Source organism: Musa acuminata, chromosome BXJ1-10 (genome assembly GCF_036884655.1).
Source record: "Musa acuminata AAA Group cultivar baxijiao chromosome BXJ1-10, Cavendish_Baxijiao_AAA, whole genome shotgun sequence".
Classification (NCBI taxonomy): Eukaryota; Viridiplantae; Streptophyta; class Magnoliopsida; order Zingiberales; family Musaceae; genus Musa; species Musa acuminata.
In genome coordinates this window covers 24,740,198-24,758,376 of record NC_088336.1, presented here as the reverse complement: position 1 = coordinate 24,758,376, position 18,179 = coordinate 24,740,198, and the positions used below count along the sequence as shown (strand labels likewise).

At 44.1% G+C, this 18,179-nt stretch overlaps 3 protein-coding genes and 2 long non-coding RNA genes across 6 annotated transcripts; 2 read left to right on the top strand and 3 right to left on the bottom strand.

Moving 5' to 3' along the window:
* Nucleotides 1-115: 115 nt before the first annotated feature.
* LOC135595676 (uncharacterized) lies at nt 116-1,354 on the bottom strand. Its single transcript, XR_010480594.1, has 2 exons — nt 987-1,354; nt 116-389 (listed from the first exon to the last, which is right to left on the bottom strand). It is a non-coding gene; the product is annotated as an uncharacterized LOC135595676 (long non-coding RNA).
* Nucleotides 1,355-1,367: 13 nt separating this feature from the next.
* LOC135595667 (plasma membrane-associated cation-binding protein 1-like) lies at nt 1,368-5,759 on the top strand. Its single transcript, XM_065086933.1, has 5 exons — nt 1,368-3,886; nt 3,976-4,133; nt 4,241-4,330; nt 4,424-4,508; nt 4,592-5,759. Exons 2-5 carry the CDS (start codon nt 4,023-4,025, stop codon nt 4,900-4,902), a joined length of 597 nt encoding a protein of 198 aa, XP_064943005.1. The 5' UTR covers nt 1,368-3,886; nt 3,976-4,022; the 3' UTR covers nt 4,903-5,759.
* Nucleotides 5,760-6,513: 754 nt separating this feature from the next.
* On the bottom strand, nt 6,514-7,843 carry LOC135595669 (plasma membrane-associated cation-binding protein 1-like). 2 transcript variants are annotated; one of them, XM_065086936.1, is made up of 5 exons: nt 7,753-7,843; nt 7,506-7,663; nt 7,306-7,395; nt 7,128-7,212; nt 6,514-7,044 (listed from the first exon to the last, which is right to left on the bottom strand). In XM_065086936.1, the coding sequence occupies exons 2-5, from the start codon at nt 7,614-7,616 to the stop codon at nt 6,734-6,736; spliced, it is 597 nt and encodes a 198-aa protein (XP_064943008.1). In that variant the 5' UTR covers nt 7,617-7,663; nt 7,753-7,843; the 3' UTR covers nt 6,514-6,733. The 2 variants fall into 2 exon arrangements, with proteins under 2 accessions (XP_064943008.1, XP_064943007.1); XM_065086935.1 differs by lacking the exon at nt 7,753-7,843 and having other exon boundaries at nt 7,506-7,714.
* Nucleotides 7,844-11,920: 4,077 nt separating this feature from the next.
* Nucleotides 11,921-13,675, top strand: LOC135595679 (uncharacterized). The gene is made up of 2 exons (XR_010480597.1): nt 11,921-12,088; nt 12,563-13,675. It is a non-coding gene; the product is annotated as an uncharacterized LOC135595679 (long non-coding RNA).
* A 1,103-nt stretch (nt 13,676-14,778) lies between these two features.
* LOC135594789 (uncharacterized) lies at nt 14,779-17,091 on the bottom strand. Its single transcript, XM_065085298.1, has one exon. It carries the CDS (start codon nt 17,089-17,091, stop codon nt 14,779-14,781), a length of 2,313 nt encoding a protein of 770 aa, XP_064941370.1.
* Between the last annotated feature and the right edge of the window lie 1,088 nt (nt 17,092-18,179).

The following is an 18,179-nucleotide window of genomic DNA, read 5'->3' as shown; positions in this document are numbered from 1 at the left end:
AGAATAACCTAATTTATAGCAAATATCAAGTTAGTCACTTGAAATAATTCAACTTGTACTTAATTTTTGCATCTAAATTAGTGGTAAACTGAATAAATTTTGAACTTAACACTCATAGAGCCAATTGTTTCATGTAAATATTGGCAATAAATCAGGTCTAACATAATATAGTGAGCAAACTATGCTAATTTATAACAAGCAACTAACAAGTTACTCACTTAAAATTTTTCAAATTGTACTTAGTTTTTACAGCTCTTGCTGCCTGCTACCAATCACTTGATTATAGGCATGCATTTATTTTACCTTGTCTGCCCTGCTTCTGGTTCAAGAAGATACTGCCTTATTGCTATATAACCTGTCCAAGTATTTGAAAGAGAGTCCAACTGAACCTAGAAAACAGAAGTAGATCCTCACTCTTAATTGTTGTGCATGTGGATAATCAAAATACTCAAGCTTTATGTATCAGTACTAGAAAAATATTTTTTGAGAAACATGTCCTACATCCAGCTAGTCTTCAAAATCATGATGTTAAATGAGAATTCGCTGCAAAGGCCATACTGTTTTTGCATAACAGTGTCCTTTAGGTATTTTTTATTGGTTATGAACAATATTTTCATAGTTTCAGAATTCTTTTAGTGTTTGATACTTAATTGCAACACAAACCAACTTATATTAACTAGATGCTTGTGCACTCTTTAATTAAAATCAAAATGTATTCCAGATTATTTATAGTATTTAAAAATATATATTTTTGTGTTACTGGGCAGTTTTTCTCTCTGTACTAAGATGCTAATGTAGTTGCTGAAAGAAATTGATGATGAATCAGACACTTAACCTATAAATGGAGCCAATAAAAAGTATTGAACACCAACCCATTAACTTCTATGAATGGAGGGCGGTGTTCTAATACCAATAATAAACAACACCCAACACTTTCGACGAATACTACGATGCCAGTATTCTCAAGCTCATGAACAAATAGGCACCTGGAAGAACAGAGGGGCTCCACGAATTCACAAGAGCAGCGTTCGTTCCGCCGATAGAAAAGAGGCTTTGCTCTTCCTTTTTGGCCCGTCTACTGAGACAAAGAAGCGAAGGTCGCCATTGGAGATAAGAGAGACAGAGGAGGAGGCGATTAGAAACGGAAGCAATGGGAGGATAGCAAGAGGAGGAGAGAGGAGCAGCGAGTGGGCTATGATAAGGGACGAAGGGCTGAGATCTAATCATCACAAAGGCCGTTGGCAGCTTATGACCGCGTCCCCTGCCCCGAAACCAGTCATCGCTTTTTCAGTCTCGTATTCACGTATTCTCCCCACTCGTGTCTCTCATGCCTGACTATATCACCGCAGGCGTCATTGTCACCGCAGTGACGGGTCCCACGTTCTCGAGGCAGGCGGGTACGCGATCGGAAAACTCCTGCTCTGATCTGTATCGCCCCATGTCTACGTAGAAATACGTATTTCGAAAATTTCCCCGGACCCCATCGTGGCCCTTGGATCGATGATGGAGGGTGAGGATGCGCCCACCCAATACGGGTCGGACGACGGGGAACGGAGCAGTAGCTCCGGACCTGTTTGGTCCATTAATGGTTTTGGGTTGTGGGAGGAGCACCCTTTTTGGGCTGCTCCCGATGCTTGGGGGCTTAAGAGCTACAAGTCGGATCCGGGTCTGCTAAGACACCACACTATTGTTGGCCTGCGGCAGCTTGTTGTCACGAACGGTCGTCGCGCACCCGCAACAACTCCGTTCAACGAACCGTTCGTCGCTCACACCCGCATGTACAGCTGCTCGACAGCATGTTTCCTCATGGTTTTTGGTCATTTTGCTTGTAAATATGTAAGTTCGAACAAGCTGCAGCGTTGCAAAGCGACCGCTCACCGAACCGAGCAAAACAGCCCAAAACGGCTCCGTTTTCACGTGCCGCGGGAGGTGAGCGGAGTGCTGCCTCCGCTCACCAAAATGTCAGCCATCTCAGCACCCAGGAACCCCCCGGGTGGCACATGGCTGGATGGGGCTTCGGTTATATACCGGGCGTTGAACACTCTTTCGCAAGTTCGCACGTGACCTTTACGGGAACTTGGTTTTGCGCCCGGGACCAGGTGAGCGGCTGTTTGTGGGCTTGCAGCTGTTCGTTCATCCTTGAAAGCCTTGTTTTTCTTCCTCTCCCTCTTTTCTCTTGTGCACACAGGGTGTTCGTCGAATTGCTTGTAAAGCTTTCCTTTTCGCAAGACTTCGGGACTTGTCCGTTGCTCGTTCTTTCGATCTAACTTTCTTTCTCTTTTACAGGTCCTTCGGGACCTGCGAGAGGTTACAAAGTGGCTGATCCTTGTGGAGCAAGATCGTAAGGGCGAAGCGCGACTTAGGCAACGCAAGCTAAGTTCGCGTCTTTGCGACGAGGGTGACTCACGACTTAGGCAACCCAAGCTAAGTTCGCGTCTTTGGCCGCAAGGGTGCATCACGCCTTAGGCAATTCTAGCTAAGGTCGTGACATTGTGGTAAATATTAGCTCAGGTGAAATGTAAATCCAAGGAACCAGCGGTTGGGTCGCGGCCTGACTCGACCCATTCCCCAAGAGCCCATGGTCGAGTCAGAGCCTGACTCAACCCATTGAGCGTAAGGGAACAATAATTCTTTAAATATGCACTATAATTTATTATTTCATTAATTCTACTTGTTCATGCAATTTATGTTCATAATTAAGATAGAGTCAATGGAGTTGCCCATCCGATGTGATTGGCACTACCGCCAAATTACGTTGGTGAATGAATTGGATTTGACGAACATGGGTGACTCTCTTTGCAATGCAATAAAATTGGTAGATATTTCTTATATCACGACACATTATTGCACGAAAAGTAAGTAATTGGGGAAAAGAAAAAGGAGGGGGAATTTGTTCGGGCAAACACCTAAACATCACCCATCACAATGATTCGAAGCATGGCCTCATTCATTTGGTGATGATGACAAGGGCTTCTTCCTCGGATTCTTGCAATGTATCGGGTATAAGTGGAGATATATTATTATCTGAAAAGCCTAATACATAAAATAAAATATTCCATGATAATTAGAATTCTTTGTGGAAATCTAATAATTATTCGCTACCATAGTTAGGTGGAAGTTCTTTCTAATTAAAACCTCCCCGGGAGACCATTAAAAAACATAATACTTAAAAAAATCATAATCAAAATCTTAGAATATCTCAAAGAAATTTCTTCCAATTTAATCTATATATATATGTTTTTTGTTGATAAGGGGTCCTAAAGGTTTTGTTGATAATTAAAATAAATAATATTTTCGAGGAACACACAAAAAAACCCAAAAAAATGACACCCCAAAAGGGATTTGAAAAAAAAAAGTATTTAAATATTATTTTAAGTGGGATAAAGATGACGGAGGGCGGATCTGTGTGCCCCGAAGCCACGTGGTCCTTAGGAGACACCAATACGGCTCCCCAACGGGCCCCGCGGCCCAAAGCGACAAACCCCGGTTTCTGCCACCCCTCGATCCGATTCCCGGTTCGCGTCGCCTCTTTTCGTTTCCCACGGGGCTCGGCGGACGGCGGTGGCACACGAGGACAATAGGCGACTGCGACCTCCAGCTGTCACCTCCCCACTGTAACCTTCTGCTGAGCCGGCGATCCTTACTTTTAGGACGAAAATACCCTCCGCATCACATATACGCGGTCGTTTTTACCTGAGCTTTAGGAAGGGTTACACCGTAATTTCATAACAGTGCAAGGGTGATTTGGTGCGTTGTCCTTGTATATTTCCCTGGCAAGCACATGGCTCCGCTCTCCTCTTTGTTTTCGTGCATACTATACATTGGTGATCGTAGGCATAGAAGAAAGGCAGAGGAGCGGAGTGGAGAGGAAGACGCAAGTTTCATAGTACGTCTTCTCCTCCTTTCTTTACCGATCATTTGGTCTCATATAGTTTAGTCGTGTGGTGATGTTTGCTTCTTCTTTTGGAGACACAGGTGTTTGCGATTTGAGCTAACAGGAGAGCAAGAGGAAGAGAGCAGAGATGGTGAATTACTGGAAGTCTAAAGTCCTTCCGACGATCAAGAAGGTGTTTGACAGGAACGGCAAGAAGGCTGCCGCCGCCGAGGCATGCAAGTCCTTCGACGAATCGAAGGTGCATGGGGTTTTGCTTCTCTTCTTCTTCTTCTTCTTCTTCTTCTTCTTCTTCTTCTTCTCCCTTCGACTTGATCTGATCTCTACTGGATCCTTTGTTTGGTTCAGGAGGACATCAGCAAGGAGTTCGAAGAGAAGAAGACTGACCTGCAGCCCAAAGTTGTGGAGATCTACGAAGCTTCTGCCGTTGAAATCAAGGTTTATCGATCTTGAACTCATCCTCATGTTATTCACAGACTCTGTATCAAATACTTACAGCCTTCTGCAAATACTTGCTTTGGACGACGACAGACTCTGGTGAAGAAACCGACGGGGTCAGGACTGAAGAAGAAATCAACTGTTGTGATCAAGTTCATCGAGGAACTAGTGAAGATCGGTAATGCTTTCTCTGTCACAGATGTTATAGTTGTTTTGAGGTGATAGCGGAAGGGCTTGTGATGAGATTAGATCCTTGCGCAGAGTTCCCTGGCTCGAAGCCGGTGAGCGAGGCTGCCGCCAAGTACGGCCCCGGCCTCGTCTCCGGTCCCGTGATCTTCCTCTTCGAGCAGGTGTCCACCTTACTCCCCGCAGAGGAGCCGCCTGCTCCCGCCGAACCGGCCGTCGAGAGCACCAGCAAGGATATTACACCGGAAACCGCGGAGGAGATCAAGAAGGAAGAGGCTGAGGCGGAGGTGGAAGAGGCACCTGCCCCGGCCGACCCGGCTCCCTCGGACCCCTCCCCGGAGACGGAGAAACCGGCCGAGCCAGCGGCTGAACCCGCCAAGGCTTGATATAAACCACCAGCCTCCCGAACCAATCATTCCACCGCCACCTCGCCACCACCGCGCACCCAGTGTTTCCATGATTTATTATTCTTTCTCTTGTCTCTTCGTCAATTTTGTTACGGTCAGTAACTGTTCAGCCGTGGCCTTGAGGCTGTCGCGGCTTGGTCCGGGTCCGGAAGGCGGTGGTCAACGGGCGGCGTCCCTCGGGGTCTCCTGGCGGCCGAGCTCGGTGGCTCGGGACGGCGGTTCGGTTCGGGAGGCAGCTCCGCCGCAGCTTCGGGAAGAGGCAACACCGTCTCGCACCTGCACACAGGTCGGGCCGGGAGCTCGACCCGACCCCTCCGACGATCAAGTTAGAAAAAGATGTGGAGGGGGTTGTGGATGAGGCAGGAGAAGAGTCTCTGAGTGTTTTGTGTATGAGTGAGTTTCTTTTTTTTCTTTTGTTTAGGACTTGGGGGTATTTATAGAGGAGGTTAGCATTACCTGACTTGACCGCCTGCTGGAGTGAGGGGGTACCTCTGATGGCGTCTGACGCGGCTACTGGGGTCGCGTGGTGGAGCGGTTCGTAGCAGGGTATGGGCGAGGGGCAGGTCGTTGTCCGGCCTGGTCGTGGTCAACCATGCAGGGTCGGAGGTCGCCTCTCAACAGCGGGAGTCGTCAGGGCGGGTCTAGTCGGCGTTATTGCTTTGGCCGGGGGCTGTCGTCACGGCGCGTCAACTGTGCCATTATTTTCCCTATCAAATTTGCTTCTCTTTCTCCTGTACGTAACTATGTCTTGGTTTCTCTCATTTTGCTTTCGGCAAGGGGACATGCAGACCATGTAATATCATTATTAAGTGCAGTGTGGTGTCATTTCTGTTTTTTTTTTTTTGTCTATCATACTATGACTATGATTGATTTTGTTCACGAGAAACATGTTTCTTACGTTAATGCACAGAGGGAGTAATATGTTATTAGATTTCATGTTAATCGAAGTCTCACGTATTAGATTAATCTATTTATATACTTGTGTGTTTATGGAGTGGATACAAGATCCTTCAAAGCATTACCAATCTTTACGCGTTCTCCATGAACTCAGCCCCAATAATATGTTGAGGCAAAGGAAGACGAGAGACGTGAACGGGATGCAATTACGAGGGACGACGATGATGATTCCTCGTGGAAAAGACACGCAATTAGATGGAGATTACGAAAAGAAATGGCATTCCACTTGCAAAAACTGTACATGATTTCTTTATTAATCTCCACGAGTTAAGCTAAGGTGGATGACTTTCCTGGGATTGGACTCCATCCCAATTCCCAATTAACAGCTTGTAACATATCAACCAATTATGAAAGGAATTAATGATTTATTATTGGTAATTTAACTTGAATGGTTGGAGTCATTAGGTTGAATGATGAGCGTTCACTACATTATGACCAATCGATGAACGTTGATGCATGGAGCCCACTGCAGTCGGTGATACCACGTTCTGTTCTTCGTCGTCAAGCTTCGGTCTTCCTCTATATATATATATATATATATATATACACACACACACACACTTGCCCTTCTTCTTTTACGCCTTCCATCAAGGAAACTTGACAGAGATGGAATGAAGCTATCGATCCCAAATATAACATAACACCACACTGCACTTAATAATGATATTACATGGCCTGCATGTCCCCTTGCCGAAAGCAAAATGAGAGAAACCAAGACATAGTTACGTACAGGAGAAAGAGAAGCAAATTGACGAAGAGACAAGAGAAAGAATAATAAATCATGGAAACACTGGGTGCGCGGTGGTGGCGAGGTGGCGGTGGAATGATCGGTTCGGGAGGCTGGTGGTTTATATCAAGCCTTGGCGGGTTCAGCCGCTGGCTCGGCCGGTTTCTCCGTCTCCGGGGAGGGGTCCGAGGGAGCCGGGTCGGCCGGGGCAGGTGCCTCTTCCACCTCCGCCTCAGCCTCTTCCTTCTTGATCTCCTCCGCGGTTTCCGGTGTAATATCCTTGCTGGTGCTCTCGACGGCCGGTTCGGCGGGAGCAGGCGGCTCCTCTGCGGGGAGTAAGGTGGACACCTGCTCGAAGAGGAAGATCACGGGACCGGAGACGAGGCCGGGGCCGTACTTGGCGGCAGCCTCGCTCACCGGCTTCGAGCCAGGGAACTCTGCGCAAGGATCTAATCTCATCACAAGCCCTTCCGCTATCACCTCAAAACAACTATAACATCTGTGACAGAGAAAGCATTACCGATCTTCACTAGTTCCTCGATGAACTTGATCACAACAGTTGATTTCTTCTTCAGTCCTGACCCCGTCGGTTTCTTCACCAGAGTCTGTCGTCGTCCAAAGCAAGTATTTGCAGAAGGCTGTAAGTATTTGATACAGAGTCTGTGAATAACATGAGGATGAGTTCAAGATCGATAAACCTTGATTTCAACGGCAGAAGCTTCGTAGATCTCCACAACTTTGGGCTGCAGGTCAGTCTTCTTCTCTTCGAACTCCTTGCTGATGTCCTCCTGAACCAAACAAAGGATCCAGTAGAGATCAGATCAAGTCGAAGGGAGAAGAAGAAGAAGAAGAAGAAGAAGAAGAAGAAGAAGAAGAAGAGAAGCAAAACCCCATGCACCTTCGATTCGTCGAAGGACTTGCATGCCTCGGCGGCGGCAGCCTTCTTGCCGTTCCTGTCAAACACCTTCTTGATCGTCGGAAGGACTTTAGACTTCCAGTAATTCACCATCTCTGCTCTCTTCCTCTTGCTCTCCTGTTAGCTCAAATCGCAAACACCTGTGTCTCCAAAAGAAGAAGCAAACATCACCACACGACTAAACTATATGAGACCAAATGATCGGTAAAGAAAGGAGGAGAAGACGTACTATGAAACTTGCGTCCATATCATAAGAACCATGGCCTTCAGTGACACAAATATCTGAAAGCTACCTAATTAAGGTCACCAGTATGGTAGAGAACAACAGCTAAAAGACTGTAGGCTCCAGCAGTCATCCGATTATAAGGACCACAGACTGCAATTAATTTTGCCAGAGCCTGCATCCAACTACACCTTCATACCAAAAGCAAATGAAAGAGAAAAAAGGTCTTTACAAAGAAGTTAACCTGTACAGTATCTTATGACGAATTACCTTTGTTCCATAGTTGACTGCGTCTTCAAGTTTTACCCTTATCAAGTGCCATTTTCGAAGACTCTAGAAGTTGTCGTGCATCTGCAGATGAGCATGCAACTTGCTGCAAAAGATTCAAAAGCACTAAGAATGTAAGATACATTATGGTAGATACCATATTTCAAATAAGACCATCTTAGCAGCTTTACCTTGTGCACAGGTACAAGGCTGATGATATCTGATTTGTCAAAGGGGAAATTTGAATCCATATCAAAGTCTCTGGGTGCCAATTCAATTCCCACCTAAGAAAATTGAACATGTAAGATGAAAGGAAAATTAAATATCATTTACAGAAATGAAAAATGATCATTACCTTGTGACATAGCCCTCTTAAAATAGCATATTTTCTTATATCATTATAGTTTGAGATTGTAAGTTCCCAGTTATATCGCTTTCTTAGAAATACTTCAAGCCATCTCCAGACTAGAAAGTGCACACGTATAGCAGAATGTGAAACATCAGAATCAGGAAGCCCAAGGAGCATGTTAAGTGTTGCAGCCATCAATATAGATAAATCTCCAGTATCAGAAACAGAAGCAATCACAGCTCGTACAACATGCTTAAAAGCCCTTACTATCATCTCATGAATACAGAGTGACTGAACATGAGACAGCTTCTCTGAAAGCTTGACCTGACAGATATTGTACATAATATTGCATTTAATATAATTAGGAAAAATACTTTGTGAAAGTAAAGATATATTCAGCCTCTTCAAGCTAAAGGTGACTCACAACTTGCCCAAGAGAGCGTATTCTTAGACCTCTTGTATGCATGAAATCAGTTAGAGTACGACCATCAACAGGTGATAGCTCCAATGACCCAAAATCTGAGACCTGAATACATGCCAAGGTACAAATAATACTCATTAACCATCATTCCATACTAAAACAGAAAATAATGAATTAAATATGAAAAAATTGTACTCAGGCATACCAACTTTGGGAGAGCAACTTCATCATAATATCTCATTGCCATCTCAGTTAATTCCTGTGGAGACTGATCATGAGAATAGATCAGCTTCTCATCTTCAAATTAATTGTAATCTTAATATATGTTTCTATGTAAGTTAAGATGATACACACACAGACAATAAATTTACATGTTATTTAGTAGTAATTGTGATATAGACAGGAATTAACTAATGATACATAGCCCAGATAAGTGTACATATGTACAACAGAACTGAAACTTTAGAATAAACAAACAAAGTTACTAATTCTGTAATAGTAAGACATGAATTTGCAACTGACAATCAACACCTGAGATAGCAGTAGAAAAATCAGAACATACACCTGAAATAAGGCATAACCTGCATATATTCATGTGACTTGTGCATACCTTCAAATGAAGTCCAGTATTAGATTCTAGCAACCTTGTATATACAGGTTCAGTCAACAAATCTTTGAGCTTGCAAGAATTCTCAGTTTCTTTGCTTTCTACCTTAGGTTCCTTGATAGGCAACTTTGTATTCTGTTTTTCATGCATCTCATCAGATGATTTCCTGTCAATGGTTAAAGTCTTTTCTTCATCAGAATCTGGTTTCTTTTTTGGGTTTTTAAGAATTTTAAGAGGCTTCCCAAGGCCTTCAACTCTTATCTCACTTTTTGTCTTCGTCGTGATTTGTTTTTTGTCATTTTCACCAACCTGTTTCTTGTCTTTGTCACCATTATTCTGATCCTGCAAAGCTTAAACAAACATCATTGCTACCCAGTGCTCTTTGCTTGGATTTACAAGAAATATACTAGTAACACTCACTACATATGCGATGTTCGGCTTCGTACATACCATCGGATACATTAAACTTCCAACTGCTGAAGCATAAGGAACCTTTTGTATTTTCTCTTTCTCCTCATCACTTGAAGGACTATGTTCCAAGCATAACTTAAAATGACTTGCAAGAGGAGAACCAATTGGCTTTGTATTGTTTATACTGAACCTTTTCAATACCTTCTCGATATATTTCTTCTATGACAATCAAATCTTCTTATACGACAACTAAACACTCTTAAATGTCTGTATGAAACATTTTTCCATAACCATACATACTCTGTAATATCACTATCTAGGGCTGTAAATGGTAATAAGTTGATCACATCAACTACAGTCCTTAAAACCTCATCCCAAAACTTTTTGGGTAGCTTGGCCTATGAAAACATACATTTGATCTTTTTCATAATTATGTAATTCATAAAGGTGTACCAGGAATTGTCATCTCAAGTTGGATATATATATATATATATATATATATATATATATATATATATATATATATATATATATATATATATATATATATATATATATGTAATTCATAAACGCTTTGTCGACGCCCAAAACACACACACACTGTGGCCTGTGAATGCATGTATTATTGTTTCTGTGTACGTGTCTACTACTACTACAACAGTACAATGTACATTATAAATCCAACTTAGATTTCACATATGAAATGGCACCAAATGGGTGGATGGCAAAAGATTACATTGCTCGACAGCAAAAGATTACAGTGCTCGATGAGGGAGGAATCACAAAGCATACATACACATCTCTTCGCTTGGCTTTGGGACTACTCCACGCCAGGCAATGTCTCCTCGGCTAATCTCTACGTGACGTCGAGTATATGCCTTGCCAATGGAGTACTCATTTCTCCTCCCTATCATTCGTGATTCATGTTTTTCATCTAAATAATAATACTCGTGTGATTAGTTATCATTTGTCGTAATCAGTCGTGAGGATTTGTTTATACTAATACGAAGATAAATAATGATTTATCATATGACGTCGAATCGGAGCAGTAATAGACATATTTAATCTTACATCAATCGAAGAATAATGAAATCAAATAAAAGCTAAGAGGTCACAGTTATCAGTATATGTTGTTTGAGACTTGCATCTCTCTCTCTCTCTCTCTCTCTCGAAGAGGCAGCGGGAACCACAAGCAGAAGACATCCAAACTGCAGCAGGCTGGCATGGAGCAGACCATAATAAATGCCAATCAAACTCCATCCAAGTCCACAAAAAGGTGGATTTGCACAAATAATTCAAGAGGAAGTGTGAGCATCAGCCAACCTTGGAAAGATAAAAGCTTCATCTCTCAAGTGCAATCCATTTACGATGATGATGACAGACAAGGCTGACTGTCATGCAGCCCCATGCATTATACTCTGATGAATCACTGAAGGACTAATGGCTATTTTTAGCTGAAGCTTACATATCAACATCACGGAATTATGGATGACAGCCAGACTTGCTGGACCAGTCACGCTGATATCATCATTCGAGTTGATCGTTTCCTCCTCACGTCACAAAATTTTTTCACTCTATTTTTTTTGTCTTCGTTATTACCGTGAAAATGGATCCCAATGTTAGATTGATATATGTATATCTGCAACTTCATAAACTAAATAAAGATATTATTACTTCGATGATCAAATTAAGTGTGAGTTAAAACCAAGAATTTAGTTTTTTTTATATACATAAGTACATATACATATGTTATATCAAGACATGAATTAAAAATGGTTACTATAATTATCGGGTAGTTTAGACTTTGATAGATCATTAGCTTAGCTTTAATCATAACACCTTGCAGATGTTGAAGAGATAGATTTTATAACTATTTTTAATTTTCTGCAACGATAAATATGGACATATTTCTTAGAAATAGGCAGCGTTTGACCCAAGTCGCCGAGGAATCGGACGCGGCTGAAGTGTATCACCGATCGGGACGGGTTTGCTTTGTATGATAGCCTTCACCTTTCGCTAAGGCCAGCGTCGATGACGACCAAAACACGTAGTCTACAGCGATAGCCACCACCTTCCCCACCTTCTATTAATTCCTCTGCTTCTTCTTCGATCCCCAACCCCCCTCTCTCTCTCTCTCTCTCTCTCTCGCTCTGTTAACTCTTTGGTTCTATCGCACACGCAACGGTGTTGGGGAGAATCACATTAATTGGTGGAGGAGAAACAGATGAAAAGAATGGTTTGGTCTCGAGAAAACGCTGTCGATGGTTGCTTAGACACTCTCAAACCGGTAATCTTTCCACTTTCTTCTGTTTCTCCTGTCGATTAATATATATAAATATTATGCATTAATTTCAAGCAAATCGACCGTGTGAGTTTCTTTGGAAACCAATCTACCTTTATCTTTCTTATTGCATACAACTTTTTCTTCTTGGATCAAACATCTTCTGCAACCATTGATCACTCGCCAAGAATGTAGGGAAATCAAAAGTACTCTTTTGTCTGTAACAGTAAGTTTATGTGACCTTCCATCGGACAAAGCATATATATAAACATATCTTTCATTGTTCACAAGTTTTGATGTAATTTAATAGTTCACAGTCTTTAAACAAAGATATATTTTGTAAGAGCACGAAATCAGATGTATTATTAAGATCGTAAAGTATATACTCCAAGTTTGGGTGTTAGATATGGTCGGAAATACAAGGCATTTAAATCAACCTATGAACGAGCTAAATGCGCTAGTTTTCTCTTCCTTTTCTAGCTTTCCCGGGACAGTGGAAGAAGAAGAAGAAGAAGAAGAAATGATGGTCATCCATCAGCGGAACCTGCGAGCGACGAGTTCGTATCGGCCCTGGCGGCCGGCATGGGTGCCAAGCTAATAGTACAAGTCTCACCGGAGGCATCCCAATCCACGGGAGCACTCGCCGCCGCAGCTCGACAAACCGGAGGCAGACTCGTCTGCATCATCCCGGAGGAGGTGTCGCTCGCTCCCACGAAGGATGTCGTCGAGGAGTCCGGCGTGGACGACGCGGTGGAGTTCAAGGTGGGCGACCCGTATCACGAGCACATCGGCTGCTCTCTGGTGGGCTGCAAGTCCGACCCGTACGCAGGCCTGCTCGAGCTGCTCCGCTTCAATCCGAGGAGTTCGGTGGCGATCGCTAACTGTCTGCGGGGAGGGAGGAGGGGCCGATAGGCGAAGATGGGATGGAGGTGACGATGATAGGGAAGATTGAGGAGGTGGGAAGGACGGGGACGACGGCAGGCGGCGTGGAACGGCGGAAGAGCGCGAAGGGATCAGGGCGGAGGAGGCCGCGCAGCAAAAGCAGATGGGTGAGGAAGATCGATGAGAGGGGAGAGGAGCACTTCTTTAGGTTACCCATTTCCCTCGAACCTGTACGCGTATCGGGTGGCGGCAGAAGTGGGTGATGCGGCCGAGAAGAAGATGATGACGGTGATGAGCCATGAAGTACTACTACTGGTTGATAGATATCTCGTATGCCTAATGCTGCACCACTTACTTCATGGAAATCTCATCATATCAACAGTTCTCGTTCATCGGATCACCTCATGTTGGATCTGATCCTCGAGGGTTTCTTATGCTATGGGTTGTGATCATACAAAGAGTGGATAGAATTCTGAACCACGAGAGATGAACATTATAAATTTCGCGTCGACTGTGTCGTCCGCTGATGGCGATCTCTCTTTGCTGATAGAATTCTACAAGAACTGAAGAGGTGCTGAAACCATTTGTATCTTCCCAAGTACGACTACCTTGAAGACATGTCAAACGTCCAGATTCATTGTTACCATGTTGATTATTTGTTATTGTTATTATTTTTTCAAATTAGAGTATTTGAGGTTATCTTAATCTTTATAGATAGAATCTTGTCCGTACAAAGCTTAAGAAGAATTAGAAACCTAATGAGAACAAAAATGACAGTAGCAATGAGAAATAAAAAAGTCTGCTAAATGTATTCTTATTAATTTTTAACTTAAATATCAATTAATAGGTCAATAAAATTAATAAATCAGTTAACCTATTAAACTTGATTCGTGATATTTCATATCGGAATCTATACTATTATCAATTTTGACTGAAGTATTTTGATCAAAGAGATGGAATCATTAATTTACCTCTTAGATCATTTGATTATTAAAGAAAAGAATAACAGCATCCTAAATGCATTGATTTAAACAAATTAGAATATACTGATTTCTGATGTTCATCGTTTCCAACTCATAATCAAGTCCATGATCAGGAATATCAGGTTTTAGAAGCAGCTAATTAAGCTTAAAATTTTCACTTTGAACATCACATCATATAAAAAAACAAGAGAAATTTCCCAACCCTATCAACGACTGAATGATTTTAATTTTGCAAGCATGAAACGCGTACACGAAAAGAATATATTACAGAAATTACAAAAATTATTTTGATGGGCAGGAAAGTCGAGGTTCACAAAATCCCATGACTTACAATGTTGTCGGCTATAAATTTCAGAATCCTCAAAAGCGGAGGCTGACTCAGACGGGAATTGAGTTTTTTTTCCCCCTTCGCATAGAATTATTCTCATACTTATTGCTTATCCTCACTCATAAAAGTATTTTTATGGTTGGATTTCTTGTTCTCTAAGTAACTTGGTTCCTATTTTCCAAAAATACAGGACCGAGGTGTCAACATTCTCGTCTGCATGAACTGTACGTAAAGACACTTGCCTTGTTGTCTTTTGTTTCTCGGAGGTAATCCTCCACATTCTACACCCTCAATAAAACGATGAATCTGAAATCTTCTTAGTCTACGAAACCCTTATTTATATTTCTGTGGAAGAAGAACAGTCTTCATCACACTTGATCATGGCGTGGGCAAGTCGACGCATGAAGAAAGCTACCACAGGAACAACACAAGACTTGACTTACTACTGCACTATACTACTACATTTCATGGACTTGCTGCAATCTGGTCTTCCACAAGAAGGGCTAAAGAGCAACCACTGAAACTGCCTCGTACTCCACACGCTTTCTGAATCTTTGGGGAAGAAGACAATAACCACCAACCCGCTGCTGAAGGTATATCGCCGCTGCAAAAAGCAAACCTTCACAAGGAACGATGACATCCCACACCAGCGAGTAAAAATCTCCGTCTGGACTTGCGTAGATGTACGATGAATCAATGCGACGGTTATAACTGCGAGAGCGATAAGCGTCGTACAGATGAGGCAAAGCTCGGGTGATCGTGATTCCGACGTAGAAGAAAGGCGTCAGGATCTTATCTTTGGAGTTCCGACAGACGTTAAGAACGATCTGAGGGAGCAGAAATCCGTCGAGCACTAAGCCAGCATAAGGGACCAAATCCTCCCAGCGAGAACCGTATCGCTGCCTGCTGAATTCCGACCTCTGCAGGTGGTGCCTTGAGCTGATGAGCCAAGTGAGCAGCGCCCCGGCGAAGTAGAGAGGCAAGCACAGCTTGAGCGTCGTCCACTCCGCGACGCGGTGCCCCTTGTTCTCGTCCGATGACCTCGCGGACCACGCCATTTGAAGCAGGTGGAAGGAGAGGAACAGTGCTAAGCCGGATAAGATCCTCACGATGACCTCATGAACGTCGAGCCACCCACCGCTCCGCAGACTTAGAAAGCCAGACCGACTGCGGTTCGCGAACAAGGCTTCAAAGTTCAGCACCAGAGGAATCACGTAGCCAAGGATAAGAACACCGAGCATGGTGATCGACATGGAAGGCAGGGCGTCACGGTGCTTCTTGGCGTGGAAGGTCTGCAACCCAATGCAAATGCACGACAACGTGAGAGAGATCATGACCATGACGATTTCGACATCCATCCTCCAAATCGCTTCAGTTACTTCTGCTGCGTAAATTTGCTGAGAATACAACTTTATAGGGTCAAAGTGCAGAGGGTCCTGCTTACTCCTTGTGGTGTTGATGGTGCCACTGATACGATCTCCCATCTTCGAGTGGAGAGGGGGAAACTGGATATTGATTAAGATCTCACAGTCAATTGCTGTTTGGTTTTTGGTGGGCAAACTCGGAGATCCACATCCCTTCATGCAGAGTGTTCCACTTCCAGCATCGTATATCCCCTCAGCAGCGATGCCAAACTGTTCGCCCCCCTCAGCGGAAGCAGAGTACATATAATAGCTTATGGCATAGCTTACGTTCCAAACACTTTGATTCTTCGCGACCCAGTCAGCTGCAGGCACGAAGCTTGCCGTCTCCGACGTCGTAACGAAGTCATAATCATCACAAAACTCGTCGCCCATAGAAAAGACATTAGCTTCCCCCCATCCACTTCGGCCGCCGGCATCCTCCACCGCGATACTGAACCGCATGTCGCGGGAACATCTTCCATCTGGATACCTTTCCTCGCTCGACTGTGTGCTGCCACTTCTCACCTTGCAAGGCCCGCTGACAGAATCTATTAGGGTGTAGTTATATCTCAGCCCAGGAATCGTGACCATTCGCCCACCCGACCGGTGGAACGAGACCATGCTGAAGTAGCCAGGGTCTCTCTTCTTCTTGTTACTCCACATATGACCGACCACGTCCTTTCTTCTCAGCGTCAGGACAGTTGGGAACCATAAGCTCAGTCCGATCGAGCAATCACCAACAGAGGGACTCGCCTGTGAACTCCCTTCAAGAATGTGACAGGCTATGAGACAGAGACGATTCTTAACATGGTCCCAATAGCCTTCACCCATCATGGACTTCTTAGGCACCATCGGGACATCATATGAAAGATAACTGGAATTGGAGAATTCGATGTAGAGATGCAACCGGCCGTTCTCCGAGCACTGTATCATATCGAAGGACAAGAATCTAGCGGAGAACCCAAAGCTACTACTTAGAGTTCCACAGTTGCTACCGGTGCAGCCACTGCCGTAGTCTAGCTGAAATGTTCTACCAGTCATATACCGGAGGAGATGACTACAAACAGAAGTAGGCCCGAAACTTAGTGATTCCTCCTGGAATGGAAGAGAGGAGCATGAGTGGTTGGCTTGGGGGATCATCGTGAAAACATACTCCTTTTGAGCATAGGCTACAAGCGAGATGGGATCGATGTGGTGGGGCCCCAAGCTCTCGACAGTCCCGCTCACCAGACTGGTAGAGATGTTGGAAGTCTTGGGGTAGTTGAGCTTCAAAACAGCAGAAAGATGAAGTCGATCACCTAAGGGCTTGTAGAAGATCCCGTGACCAACCATACAAAGCTCACCGGAGGCGTCCCAATCCACGGGAGCCCTCGCCGCTGCAGCTCGACAAACCGGAGGCAGACTCGTCTGCATCATCCCGGAGGAGGTGTCGCTCGCTCCCACGAAGGATGTCGTCGAGGAGTCCGGCGTGGACGACGCGGTGGAGTTCAAGGTGGGCGACCCGTATCACGAGCACATCGGCTGCTCTCTGGTGGGCTGCAAGTCCGACCCGTACGCAGGCCTGCTCGAGCTGCTCCGCTTCAATCCGAGGAGTTCGGTGGCGATCGCTAACTGTCTGCGGGGAGGGAGGAGGGGCCGATAGGCGAAGATGGGATGGAGGTGACGATGATAGGGAAGATTGAGGAGGTGGGAAGGACGGGGACGACGGCAGGCGGCGTGGAACGGCGGAAGAGCGCGAAGGGATCAGGGCGGAGGAGGCCGCGCAGCAAAAGCAGATGGGTGAGGAAGATCGATGAGAGGGGAGAGGAGCACTTCTTTAGGTTACCCATTTCCCTCGAACCTGTACGCGTATCGGGTGGCGGCAGAAGTGGGTGATGCGGCCGAGAAGAAGATGATGACGGTGATGAGCCATCAAGTACTACTACTGGTTGATAGATATCTCGTATGCCTAATGCTGCACCACTTACTTCATGGAAATCTCATCATATCAACAGTTCTCGTTCATCGTATCACCTCATGTTGGATCTGATCCTCGAGGGTTTCTTATGCTATGGGTTGTGATCATACAAAGAGTGGATAGAATTCTGAACCACGAGAGATGAACATTATAAATTTCGCGTCGACTGTGTCGTCCGCTGATGGCGATCTCTCTTTGCTGATAGAATTCTACAAGAACTGAAGAGGTGCTGAAACCATTTGTATCTTCCCAAGTACGACTACCTTGAAGACATGTCAAACGTCCAGATTCATTGTTACCATGTTGATTATTTGTTATTGTTATTATTTTTTCAAATTAGAGTATTTGAGGTTATCTTAATCTTTATACATAGAATCTTGTCCGTACAAAGCTTAAGAAGAATTAGAAACCTAATGAGAACAAAAATGACAGTAGCAATGAGAAAAAAAAAAGTCTGCTAAATGTATTCTTATTAATTTTTAACTTAAATATCAATTAATAGGTCAATAAAATTAATAAATCAGTTAACCTATTAAACTTGATT

Coding starts and splice junctions, on each gene's coding strand:
- LOC135595667 (XM_065086933.1), top strand. CDS start 4,023: ATGGTGAATTACTGGAAGTCTAAAGTCCTTCCGACGATCAAGAAGGTG. Junction 4,331..4,423: donor CTTCTGCCGTTGAAATCAAG/GTTTATCGATCT, acceptor GGACGACGACAG/ACTCTGGTGAAGAAACCGAC. Junction 4,509..4,591: donor CGAGGAACTAGTGAAGATCG/GTAATGCTTTCT, acceptor ATCCTTGCGCAG/AGTTCCCTGGCTCGAAGCCG.
- LOC135595669 (XM_065086936.1), bottom strand. CDS start 7,616: ATGGTGAATTACTGGAAGTCTAAAGTCCTTCCGACGATCAAGAAGGTG. Junction 7,213..7,305: donor CTTCTGCCGTTGAAATCAAG/GTTTATCGATCT, acceptor GGACGACGACAG/ACTCTGGTGAAGAAACCGAC. Junction 7,045..7,127: donor CGAGGAACTAGTGAAGATCG/GTAATGCTTTCT, acceptor ATCCTTGCGCAG/AGTTCCCTGGCTCGAAGCCG.
- LOC135594789 (XM_065085298.1), bottom strand. CDS start 17,091: ATGCAGACGAGTCTGCCTCCGGTTTGTCGAGCTGCAGCGGCGAGGGCT.